This window comes from Manacus candei, unplaced genomic scaffold (assembly GCF_025592945.1).
Source record: "Manacus candei isolate 608988 ecotype Guabito, Panama unplaced genomic scaffold, ASM2559294v1 h1tg000063l, whole genome shotgun sequence".
Classification (NCBI taxonomy): domain Eukaryota; kingdom Metazoa; phylum Chordata; class Aves; order Passeriformes; family Pipridae; genus Manacus; species Manacus candei.
Window position 1 is genome coordinate 3,061,933 of NW_026138111.1, and position 13,528 is coordinate 3,075,460.

Sequence of the window (13,528 nt, forward strand, 5' to 3'; positions counted from 1 at the left end):
TCTACACATACACAATTTCTTTAATCAACTAAGCAAAACACACAAATTTGTTTGACAATCCATATTTTCCATAAAAAGGTAACTGGCTACCATTAATTCAGCTTTACAGCCCTGAATTCTTCTTTCAAATGAATTCAACTTGTCTACTACTTTTCTAGAGCAGCTTTGTATCTACCTGACCTTGATTTCAACATAAATACTGCACTTCTCCTCCTGAATGTTGGAACAACATAAGTTGGACTTCCTCCTTCTCCATTCAGTAAGGTATTAAAAACTAATGGTTCTGGGAACTTAATACTTTTGTATACCATCCTCCTTATTCGTTGTTGGATTACAAGGTATTCTTACTCTTTGGAAGAACAAATTACCCTGCCTCCAAAGAGATAGCAAGAGCATTTACTGAAAAATCCTCCTATTCTAAATTTTTATGAACAATTTGGAAACAAGTACTTTAAAAAGTTTATTCCATGATAGCTGCTTTTCTGGTTCCAGTCAGTAATGGATTTTTCTACAGTATTTTAAATTTTTCATATCTATACTCTATACTTGTAATAGCACTTAGCAGTGTTTATACATTGTTTTCCAATTGTGGTTATTGTCTTTGCTTTGTCACTACATTGGAACAGGCCTTCAGCCAGGACTGCCAAAAAGCCAGTATTTCACAATCTAATACAGTCTTCTCAGTAAGCTTTCAGCTTTCAAGTTTGTCTAAATACATTTGCCCCAACTACTAAAAAGAAGATCCTCTGCACTGGAAAATTAACTCTTCCAAAAATGAAACATTAAACATTGGGTTTACTCTCAATTTGCCCTATGCATCATGACTTGCCACTCTGGCAACAAGTGGCTTCCAAATTCAGTAAGTTTATTATAAGAGAATCCAAAATAATGTTTCTCCTTGTTGATAATTCCTTTGTTGACTGTTTACCACTGGCTGCAGAGGACATACAGTCTAGGCTCCCAACACCACTCTTCCACACATCTCAGAAACATGCTTTGACAGCAATGATTCTATTTTTCTAGTTTAACTCAGTGGGTTGTGAAAGCAACATCTTTTGGGTTTTGTTAGCTGGCTCTCAAATCTATATAAACTTACAGGTACTTCTACTGAAACTTCTCTTTCTATTACCTCCAATGAAATTTTCCAAACATGATTTGCTACTGGCATTATTTGATCTTCTAGTAACCATTCTTAGCAAATGCTCACTTCTTTTCCTTGGTGATCAAAGGTTACCTGTCCATTTGATCCATTTCTATTCTCTCTCACCCTGTTGCTGAATCTGACTGTTCAAAAAGAAAAAAATCCTCTGTTTCCTCAGACATACCATTCTGAAGTGTTATTTCTAAATGAACCATGTTCTTCTGTATAACCACCAGGTTATACACTAATAAATGTTTCAGTCCCAAAAGAAAGACAAAGATCAATATTATGAACTGCTTCTCAGTGTTATTTCCTTGACCACTGAACAACTGATTGCACCATTGGCCATAGATAAACAAAAAGAAGCACATCCTCCCAGCTACTCTCGACCCACATACCTAGAAAAAATATGTGTGACATTTCTCCACACCTTCCCATGGGGAAGTGATCATAATTGAACTCAAACCACCAAATCTGCTCACCTTAGAGATCATTACTTTGGTTCTGGGAGGACTACCCTGAATTTATTTACTATTGAATTTCCAAGAATGTAAATGCTCAGGAAAGGAAGAGGGGAACGGAGAAAGTTATAAATGCCAATTCCTATCACAGTTTCAGAAGGTGCACATGCAGACCTACCTGAAACATAAAATTGCCATTTCCTTGCAGAACCTCCACCCAGAATAGAACACACAACTGGATCCACAGTTTCAGATGTATCATTCCAGCTGTAAATGGAGCTACAGAACTAAATTTTTCTATAATAGTTGTTAGTGTCACCAACTTGTTTATAATAGGTACAGACTCCTAGGTGTTAATTGTTTACTTAAGCTTTTATACCTGTTGAAACACAGTAAGAATACACCACCAGTTTAGAGGTGACATCTCTCTGCTTTGTTGATATCCCTGAGTTTATCTATTTTCTGAAATTATGTAATCCACCCTGCCTTTCTTTTCATGAACATACACAGACACCTCAGTAGATACCTTTTGCTTTGTTTATATAATATGTAAGAGACACTGCAAATTATTTTCAAAGTCTTGCCACCTATTCATACTTCCTACAATGTGTTGGTAATTTACAAGACGCATAAAGATAATCTTTCAGAGATTCACCACTAATAACTGTCTCTCTTCCCTTCTCGCAGTCAGAAATACTTCTTCTAAACTTTTTTCACATCTTTGGTCTGTTCCATTTTCTTTCTTTTTTTTTTTTTAACTAATACAGACTTTATAAAGTCAGTGCACAAAAAATTACTAGATTCAAAGGTAGACCTAGCCTTCAGATATCTTTGGGTCTTGATAATATTTGTACGTCCCCTGGAAACTGAAACCCATACCTTTCCTTTCTACTTTTAATTATGCAGTTCTATTTAAAAAGTATGACTATCCAGTAACAATACTCTGTCTCAAAACTCAAAGATGCCGTAAGATCTGTACTAGTTACACAACCATAACAGTTTCATACCAATTAGAAATACAAAAAAACCTCTGAATTTGTATTTATCCTGTATTTGGCTGAACACAAGCATTCATAACTACAAGCCTATTATGTGTTGCTGGTTCCCTCAAATCCTTTCCCATCTCCACTCTTATGACACACCTTAGCTAACAAACATAAAAATACTTACTGTTCAAACACCTGAAATAGTCAAGAGGTAAAGCAAAAACAAGGTCCAAACCTTGCTGGAATACCATCCTTCTGGTGGGGAACAAATATCCCCTAACAGGAAAATGGAAACAGGTTTGGTATCATTTCTTTTCTGCTCTACAGGAATACTTTGAGAAGAGAGTAGAAAGGGAATTTTGTAATTAAAGAAACAATGTAAGTATACTTTTCAGATTTTAGAATTACACATTTAAATTCACTAATTGCAAAATAAACAAAAACTGGAAAAAACCTATCTTATGAGACCTGGCCTTTACATGTAAGCCCATTAATAAGAAAAGAGAGGATAGTGTAATTGCTAAGACCTTTCATAACTTCCCTTTATATCACTCCTTCTATTCTTCATTTCCAACCAGTTCATCTTTCAAAATTCCCAATTCCCTGTTTCAGCATTACCCCTGCGGGACTACAAACCCCAGATAAATCCTCTAGCTCTCAAAGCCCCAGAACATCTGATATATTACCAAAGCAAATGGAAAATACTGCAGTTTCATAAGAAGTACTGGCTCAATCTCAAATACAGAACTGAATGTGCTACCAAGGCAAACACTGTTCTTGCCTCAGGTGCCTGACCATACACAGGAAAGTTTAAATGAATAATAACTTATCAGCTGCATGATGGGTGCAGCTTCTCTGCTGTCCCGTTAATAATTCCTCCTCTAGAAGAAAACACTGTGGCAGTCCATCACATTCCCTCTCCCATTCTTTAGTAATTGTCCAATAACATTTCTTTCCCACTGGAGTTTTCTGAACTGTTAGAAGGAAATAAATCAGAGCTGTCAGGCCCCAGATTTTATGCTGTACCTGCTGAAACCTAGCTTAATGTAATACTGGCCTACAACCAAAACTTCTATACATTAGATTACAACAATAACAATCATAATTGATATTAATAATGAAATAGCAGCAATCGGATTCAGGGTAATGGAAGACAAGGAGTTTGAAAGTACAAAGTTTTCCAGAAATGTAAGGAACAAAAGGTGTGGACACCTGTAACTGAGAGAAAGAAAAAGCAAAAGACACAAAAAAGTCTTCGATGGGCCTGGAATAAGGGCAAAAACTGTTAGAAATACTCCACATGCTACGGCAAAGGCAACTTGAACACATCGTAATTCACTTCTGACCCTCTGACAAGGTCTGTATACTTGAGATTGAAATTACAAAATACTTAGTAATACAGTGACATCTAATTTTTTGAGTAGTTATAGCTAAAAGATTAATCTCATCAAAAGCAGGAATCAGCTTACTGCTTACATGAAAAAGTAGTTTCACAATTCACTCAATATGGCAAACTTGAAACTTGTTTATGGTTGTTTAAAGGGAACTAGACATCAAGAAAGCCCACTGTTACAATTATACTTGGACTAATTTTCTAGAATTGTATGCATAAAGAAAATTAAATTTCAATAGGTTCGAATAAGTATGACTTTGGAAAACTGACACAGAAATGAAACTACAGTGAAGCTATATCATCACAAAATCAAATTTTTAAAAACCTGAAAAAACCTGAAATGTAAATTCAAGCCCTGGTAATTTAAAGGTTATGCTGAAGAACAAAATAGCAACAGGATATTTTTTTCTTGTAACAATTCAAACTTAAGTCTTTTCTCTCATGTTCCTGTAATTATTTAGTGTCTTCTACTGAAAATGGTTAGAAAAGGAATGCATGCCAGAGATTAAGTAAAACATACTAAATATTTACCTAAAATGCTTTGTCTAACACCAGGTTTCCAAGTTAGGATTCCTAGTCACAGCAAAGCACAAGCTGATGGTGAAATCTGTATGTTCTGTCTGCCTTGTTCTAAGAGGATAAAGAGGTCTTACACCATTGGCCTCTTCCTAAAAAATTAAAAACTGTATTAATTTTTGAAAGTAATTTTGTTACATGCACATTAATTCGGTGTCTTACAATCAACCGTTTAAATTAATGAACTTGTTACATATTATCAAGATTTTTCTTTATTTCAAAAGTCAACAAGAAATAAATTCACCTTCCCACCAGAGAGGGTTTTTTTGGCCTGGAATACTAAGAATAAAAATTTGCTCAACAATTTCTTGCAAAATCTTCCATCTTATGGCGACAGAGCCTCAAGAGAAACAAAACAAAGCAAAATAAAAAACAACTCAACTGAAAGGGACAACACGAAATTGAAGAACATGGAGATTACACTCAGGTACAGAACGGCACAGATATTTTTTAGTCCAAACAATTTCAGTGAAGGTCTGGCAGTGTTACTGGTAACACCACCGGGGACAGAAGAAAAATGTTTTAGCGGGATATTTGCACTTACTATGGATGCAGATGCACCACCTGAAGCAGTGGCACTCAGAAATAATGCAGATGGCTCTGAGCCAGTAATATAATTCAGTCATTCTCAGCAGGACTAATTACCCCAGGCAAAGAGTCATGCGAGCAAAGCCATGTAATTTCTATTAATCAAATCAGTTCACTTACCCCTACAGAACAATGCACTATGCTACACAGACATATGCTGTATTATCCTAGAGGACACTTAGGTCTTGCACAAGGCAGTAAATTGTAAGGAACCTAAGTCCCTAAGCAAAAGCACCATGAAAGCAACTTTTTCCTCCAGATTGATATGTGTTGAGTCTTATGAGAAAATGCGCATGGTAATATTAATATCAACAAATCTCTCTGCTCCGTGTACTAGCAGTGGAAGACTACACTGACATGAGTAACCAAGTCCATCCTCACTCAACATAAGATCTGGCTTGGCAATCATACACTGTAAATTATTGCTTGCAACAGAAAAAACAGGATACAGGAAGAAGGTGGCAGTGAAAGGGAGCTGCCATAGTATCCATGGCAGGTGTTCAGACAGTTTACCACTGAAAGTTCAGTAATACTTGCATACAGACACATAACATATATTTAATGTTACTTCAGTAACTGCAGCAGTTAAAAGGAAATGGTTTTTACACAACAATATTTTACCTAGGGAACAAATATTACAGTCAGCCAATCTGCAATCACTTCAGAATAACACTCCGTGTTTTAGTCAGATTATTTATGTTACTTTAATGCTCAATTAATAAGGCACACTGGGGAAACAATAAAGGTAATTGCACCTTGCAATAGATATGGCTAACTGATATAAAACAAACCAGTGGGAACACCTACTACTAAAATTAGTTGTTTAAGTTTTCAACAAATTAGAACTGTTGCCTCCCTAAAAATGACTAATAGTGCTTAGTATTTTGATAAACACAAACCAATATTCATCACTGACCCCAAATATTAAAAAACTTACAGGAGTAAATTAACATTTTTCTTATAAACAGTCAAGCAGTTTGCATTCTGACATTTGCATTCACATAGTCAGTCTCACTTTCCTTTTTCCTGCTCACTGCATTCTCCTAGACAATACTGATATAATAGCTTTGAGGGTCAGTTTTTGCAACACTCAAGTAACATCATGTACAGTGCAAAGTTTATGTGAATGTCAGTCACAACCAGAAGAGAAGTAATTGTGTCAGAGGGGCGAGCTGAAGGTCTTTGAGGATATTTATCTAGTATTTCATCTGAAGGAGTGATAAGAAGAGGCTGAACTAAAGTGATGGCATGAATTTTCCAGTCACACTGTCCTAATAATAATCCCGGAGGTGTCTGGGCACAGCGTCCGACAAACCAACTTGTGAAACACATTTTACATCGAGCATTCCAATTAAAAAAACCAACCAAACAAAACCCACAAACAAAAAAAACTACACACACCACCAAAAAACCCCCAAACTTCCCTATACTACATTTTCTGTTAACAGAGTTGGAGGTGGGAGTAGCATTCTGGGAGGAACAAAGGATTGGTTACTCAGTCCTCCTACTTCAAGGCAAAACCACCCCTATCTAATTGTCTCTGCTCATTGCAGGGGGATTGAGCTAGGTGAGCTTTAAAGCAATTCCAACCCAAGCCATTGCATGACTTTATGATTTTATTCCTGGTATATGCTTTCTCTAAACTGTTTTTAAAACAGCTTCAAATACTGACTTCACAGCTCCCCTGAAATTATCATTACTGACAGAAACCTTTCCTAACATTTAAGATAAAAATTTTCTTTGCTACATTTCAGCCCCTTTACTTACTGTTTCAATCACAGTGGATATGGAGAGCCATTTAGCTCCTTCCCATTTGAAAATTTTTTATTTATCTGAAGAAAAAGTCTGCTTCTCAGACTTTCTTCTCCAAACCAGAGCCACACACATTCAGTTCCTCTACCCACTGATCTTCATCTCTGCAGAACTGTTACCCATACAGTCATTTCTCCTATTCCTTCTGTTAACTACTTATTGCCAGGACTTAGCAATTGCCTGGAAGAGAAATGAAATCAGTTCAGCTAAGATGTATCTCCAATTCACTGAGAATATTTTTCATTCTAATCCTGTTTCCCAACACACTTTTCATTCTTCTCTGCTTGATTATTGCTTGTAAATTTAATAAGCATATATACCGTATTACATCACTCAAATCATGAATGAAAACACTAGCCAGCTGCAGAACACATTTCAACAACACCCCACTTGACATATTGCTGGGCAACAGTGAACAACTGATAAAGACTTTTGGGGTACAGCTTTCTCTAAACTCCTGCATTCACTGCACATTTTCATCAGGATTCTATTGCTGATCCTGCTAGTGTGACATGGTGTCAAGAGCCCTATTTAAATCAATGGTGTCAAGAGCCCTATTTAAATCAAACTACAAGACAGTCATTGATCTCTCTAGTCCCAAGGCCTGTTATGCTGCCAACAAAGAAAATACAGTTGGTTAAACAGGACTTATTCTTGATAAATCTATGTGGCCTACTATTTAATAGTGCTTTTATATTATAGACTCCAACAAACAGTTTATTTGTTCTAGAGTTTCTTTGCTTATGGAAGTCAAGTTAGTTTGAATTGTCTAAACAAAATCGGTGGCAGTAAGTTCTATTTTCAATAAAGTAAGCTCTCCATTAGATTCTGGAATCTAATCTCTCCCCCCAGGAATTCCTAAAGATAACCACTAAGAACAACGAGACTACTCTCAAAAGCAGCTGAGATACATTAGGATGAATATACATATTGTTTATATTTGTATTTATAAATATTATAAACCTTTATATACATATATATACAACATACATGTACACAAAGGAACATGTTCTCCTTTTTTGTGAAATAGGTCTATGTTTTAACAGTAACAGAGAACAAAAAGGGGAAAAATAGACTTTTTAGGTTTAAAGTATTTGGAAATATTTTGCTCTAATTAATGTAATTTTCAATGATGGGAAAAACACAGACCATATTGTCTCCCTCTATTAAGTATTATTTTGTATTACTGTATGACACAAACTGGGTGATGAGCTGCAGTACTATGGATAACTTCACAGTCTTTACAACAATGTTCCTTTTCAGTGGAAACTCCGGGGTATTAAATGTAGTAGCAACACCAGAAAAGCCCACTGAAACAGAGAAACCTGAATACTGGACAAGACAAGGTCCCACCAAGACAAACCTCAGGCAGATGAGGTTGTTTTCCTCCTTCCATTGTCTCTAATTTCTATTCTAATGGACATACCAGCTATATCCAGGTTTTTTCTTGTTTAAACCCTGCATGACTCATATCATTTACCCCAGAAAGGTGCTAAGTCCAATTTATTTCTAGTCTCCACAAGGTAACTTTTCAGGCTCAAGATCACTGTCACCTTTGTGCAGATGTCACTTGTTCTGGGGTGCACTTCAGAAGACCAAGCTACCACCACCTATATACTATGCCAGCGACAGAGGCCTTCCAGGCATCGTCAGATAGCGTCTTTCAAATTGTATTTCACCCACTATCATGCATATCCTAACTAATTTTGGTTTTCTCTAGCCCAGCTACACTTCTTCACAAGATACATTTTCTTGAATTTCCCTTAAATCTTCTATGCCATGAATTCCTTGTTTTGCCTTGCCTGCATGCATGGTTTTTGCTGTACCCATTAAACTGTCTTTATCTCGACCCACAAGTTTTCTCTCTTTCTCTACCCTTCAGACTCTCCTCCCAGTCCCAACAGGGATGAGAGAGCAAAAGGCTGCATGGGGCTTGTTTGCTGGCTGGTGTTAAAACACAATGGGAACACAGTACATACACAGGGTTTTCTCCATTTTAGCTAGACTTCAGTAACTGACAATATTTTGCATTTCTATACAATTATTTAGCTTTAAAGCAAGGTCATTGTCCTATCTTTGTCCATCCTCTCTTAAGTTACATGAAATATTGTCCTGGAGCAATTTCTACACTGAAGACACCCAAAACTGTGTTTTAATAGATCCCTTCTCCTTTATTTTATGGCTGCATAGCTTAGTCACAGACTCAGTCTGAGTTTACAAAAGAGCAAAATTATGGCTGGTGCAAAAGCCTGCCTACAAATATATGCTCACAAGGTCATCCAAACAAATCGATTAACTTGCTGTGACGTAAATTATAATACAACCATATACAGAGATGAAGAGTTTATGATCATTAAAAGAAGTCTAACCATTTATATTAATAATGACGACATCATTTATAGGTACCCAGCAAGGAAAAATAGACATCCTTCGTTGTCCAGAGCTAGGCACTGTAACTGACAGATGGAATTACCAACCTGCCTGTGCTTATGCTGGCCATTTGCTGCACAACTCAGAATTTTTTCAACTTAATCTGATAAGTTACTGGTTGCTGTTAAAGACAGTAATTTCTGTATACCCACATGGAAGAAAGTAGATATTTTAATGCCTGCAGAATTTCTTCTGTGAAAGGAACTGTATATAGCGTACCATTTTCCTGTCACATTCTATTGTTTAATCTTGCTTAGGAATGTTTCTTTTTCACTTGATAAAATATTTGTATTTAAATATCAGCAAGGAGCGTAGTCAGGGCATATAATTCACTGCATTAGGCACTGTGAGACATCTGAATACTATTGCTTGTTTTACCTATCTATACACTGAATTGTACTGTATAATGTGAAGAATCATCACTAGAGAAGCAGCTAATAGCTTATTCAGTAGACAATCACAACTCTGTTTCTACTTTGCTAGAGAACCCAAGTATGTTGGGAGATAGAAGAGTTGCAGAACTCCAACACAGAGGAATTTGAGATCTAATTCAGCTTTAAGTAGAGATCTCAGTCAAAATATTATCAAATGCTTTCAGAGAAACTTCCTATCATCATCCACTGAAGCTGGAGATCTGCAGACTACTAGCAACTTAGAGTGTCCAATAAAAAAAACCTTCTCAGTAAAAGCTAATTGTTTCTTATAGTTTCTCTGATTGACCCATATTTCTATCTAATTCAAAGACTTCATATTTTTGTCATAGCTTTTCCTATCACTGCAAAATAAACTTGAAGACACAACTAAGTAAAAGCTGTAAGCAAACTAACATAGATTTGCTGCAGAAATATATGTGGAATACGTATACCTAAACAGGCACATATACATTTGTGTCCCCCAAACATACACATAGATTATAACAGTATATAAAAATAAATTGCCAGTTATGCCAAGATTCTACCCAGAATAACTTCTAAGCAATGGAAGGTATATTACAGCCACAGAAAGTGCAAACCTTTCACAGTGAGATCACAGTGCGCTGATTTTGACAAAGCGGAAATTATACTGCACCACACATACAACAGAAAGGTAATAAACAATGGGAAGATTTTTTCTTTGAATGAGATGAAAGAGATAATTCAGAAATATCTGGCTAAAACCACAAGTTAATATTCATCTTGGCCATGAACCCCAACTCAAAAGCAAGCCTCCATGACACAGAGGTTCCTACCCAATACCAGGATCTCACACCACCTATTTACTACCACCAGATGTTGTAGTACTTTCGAAGCCCTCCCAAAGTGTTCATATCTCACCACCGAATTACCAGTGCCCACTGTCTGTTCCCAGTGCTTCCCACCCTCCTGCCACCACTGAGCACTGCATCACATTTCCCATCTTTCTGCAGCACAGCAGTTCCACCACCTCACCCCAAGCCACCACAGCCTCACCGCTCTCCTGCCCCACACCACCCCCGCCCCTCCACCACAGATCTCCAACACATCCCAATGCCTTTCAAGTCCAGAAGCACAGCATAGCACAGCAATGCCCCAGCCATACCCTAAGACCCAGCCTCCCTGCAACACGCTACATTCCTGCTAACAAAAGACTATACCTGGCCATAAACCATGTAGAATCAAGGATTAAATTAAGGACCACAAGCCTTGGCTGCCCCCATGGACCATAGGATGAAACTCAAAAGGGCTCCCTTGAAGGGACACATTTCCCTTCATCTTTAACAAAAATTACTCAGATTTTGCTAAGCTTCAGGAAAAGACCAAGTATTTGAAAACAAGAGACTCAAAAGACTGTGGCACTTTAACAAAAGAAAGTGCAAGTTCCTTTTTGAAAGAGTGAAATAAAAAAATAAAAGAGGAAGGAGAGGAGTAAAAGGCATTTTCTTTCAAAGAAAGAAATCCTAAAAGCTACACAAGATACACATCTCAGATTTTACCATTAAATTGTACTAATTTTTTAATAGGATCTAGCACTCTATCCCAGAAGACTTGTAATTCAGGTAGTTAAAAGACAGTATTACTTTATATATCCTGAATATGTAAACGGAGACCCAAATGGAAAGAAAATTTTTTAAAAATCAGAAAAATAGTCTATCTTAGAATGCTACAGTTGGTGCTTAAGTGCTCCAGTCAAACTGAAACACTAAATAACTGTATAGACCTTCTGCTTGCAACACAGCATCTGCCAATTATAAGACTAAGTCATTGTCTAATAATTTTTTGATTACACAGTATAAAAAGAGCAGTACTGACAAATATGCACAATAAACCTCAGGATGATCTGAACATTTGATAGTTCAGCCCTCCCACAACCTATTTTTGGAAGCTGAAATTTGAATACTATTAACTCAAAGGAGAAACAGTTGGCAAGATACCATATACACCACCACCAACTGATCTCCTAGACTAATGGGGTGCTCCTCACTGCATCCTGCAGCACAGTGTGGAACTTCCCAAACTAGCTCAAGTATGGAAAACAATGTACCAATGTAACATGATTCATGAGAACTATCTCATCTTTCTTCCTATAATGTCAATAAAATACAGGGTAATTAGTCACTACTGCAGCAGGATGCTCCCAGTATCTGAATTCGGTTAGGTACCTGTGTATCATATGGCCTTCATAAAGGTCACAGGGCCAATAACTTTGTTTAGGATGTGAACTGTAATTTAAACTATGCCTTATCATAGTGCAATGTCTTCCAAAAGCCAAATACCTACCTGCTGCCTCTAAAGGCATTTTATACAAACATAAACCAAAAAGAAATTGCTTCACAAAGAAATTGTTGCCCAAAAGAACACAAGTTATTATCACAGAATTTTCATGCTATTAAATACCTGTATCTAGACAAGTCACATGGAAAAATGGAAAGTATTAACAAGTTCTGTCCATGCCATTTCTCAGTTTAAATCAGGAAGCAGACAGCAAGAACCATAGAAAAAAGGTTTGAGTATTTCTTTAAGTCAAATGCTAGTGTTAGTCATGTGAGTGTAAGCTAAAAATGCCTCTCAAAGTAACTAAGAAGGACTCACCAAGTTCATTGAGACTCTGGGCAGCTTTTGTTATCTCTCTGCTTCCTCCTTGCAGCTGTCCTTGAAGTCTCTTACTGAGATACAAGATGCGTATTATCCTGCGCAGCAAGTCACAGGCAGCCTGTAGGGAAATCGTAGCATTAGGGGCTATTATCAGTATATCAGGATCCCATAATGCTGGGCCACAAATGTGGAAACAGGAAATATGTATGTGAACAAAACCAAGGAACTTTAGAACACTGAAATCCCTTTTTTCAGAGTTTTTGAACATCATTCTGTGTTATAAAGACCAATACTTTCTAAAGCTGGTAATTACATTTATGGGGCTACTGAGATTACACTGTCATCAGCTGTGCAAAAAACAAAGGCAACTCAGAACCCAACGACAGAGGCACGTTCTATTTCTAACTAGAAGTGAGCTTTATTTTATATTGTACATCTGTCCTCAATATTCTTCCCCTCTTTAAGCTCTAGTAAAATTAGGAAATTGGCCTTGCCAATCAAATATTGATCCAAAATAAGCAAAATGGAAGCACGTACTTCAGAGGACAATAAAACTTAATGGCTAAATTGTTATTACAATATTGACTCTTATGGTAGGAATATACATAAAAATTAATTCTCAGCAAAACTTTCATAAAGCCAGTGACCTTCACTCAGTCAACTATTAGTTCACATTCTTTCATATTCTTGAAAGAATATGGCATTCTTGATTAAAAATGGAGGATGGATGTAAGACACAAATTTTTAGGAAACATATTTGTGTATGTTTTAATTAGCACCAAATAAGAAAAAAAGGCACATCTGAATCAAACATAACAGTTTTGTAATTGTTCACTCAACTAAGATCTTGAAACAGGTTTTTTCCTACACATTAAATAACAGAGAAACTGTAAGTTACATCAAGTGTAGAGTTCCTCTAGGGCTGGACTGGGTCAGTGGGGTTAGGAGGTACATGCTATGGGAACAGCAACATTCTGCAGTGGCTAATATCTAAACTAGAATTCAGAAATGTCACTCAGATTTCATTACAGTCATAGGTTCAGTCTAAAATCTGCAATCAGATTAACAAGAATGGTAAGAAATTTGGAACA

The 13,528-nt window shown here is 36.7% G+C and overlaps 1 protein-coding gene across 1 annotated transcript in view; it reads right to left on the minus strand.

Annotated features, from left to right (window-relative positions):
- COG5 (component of oligomeric golgi complex 5) overlaps positions 1-13,528 on the minus strand; it is a 182,459-nt gene that overhangs the window by 159,474 nt on the left and 9,457 nt on the right. The window contains exon 6 of the mRNA XM_051805124.1: positions 12,435-12,555. Coding sequence (XP_051661084.1) covers positions 12,435-12,555 — 121 coding nt within the window. The remainder of the gene's footprint in view (positions 1-12,434; positions 12,556-13,528) is intronic.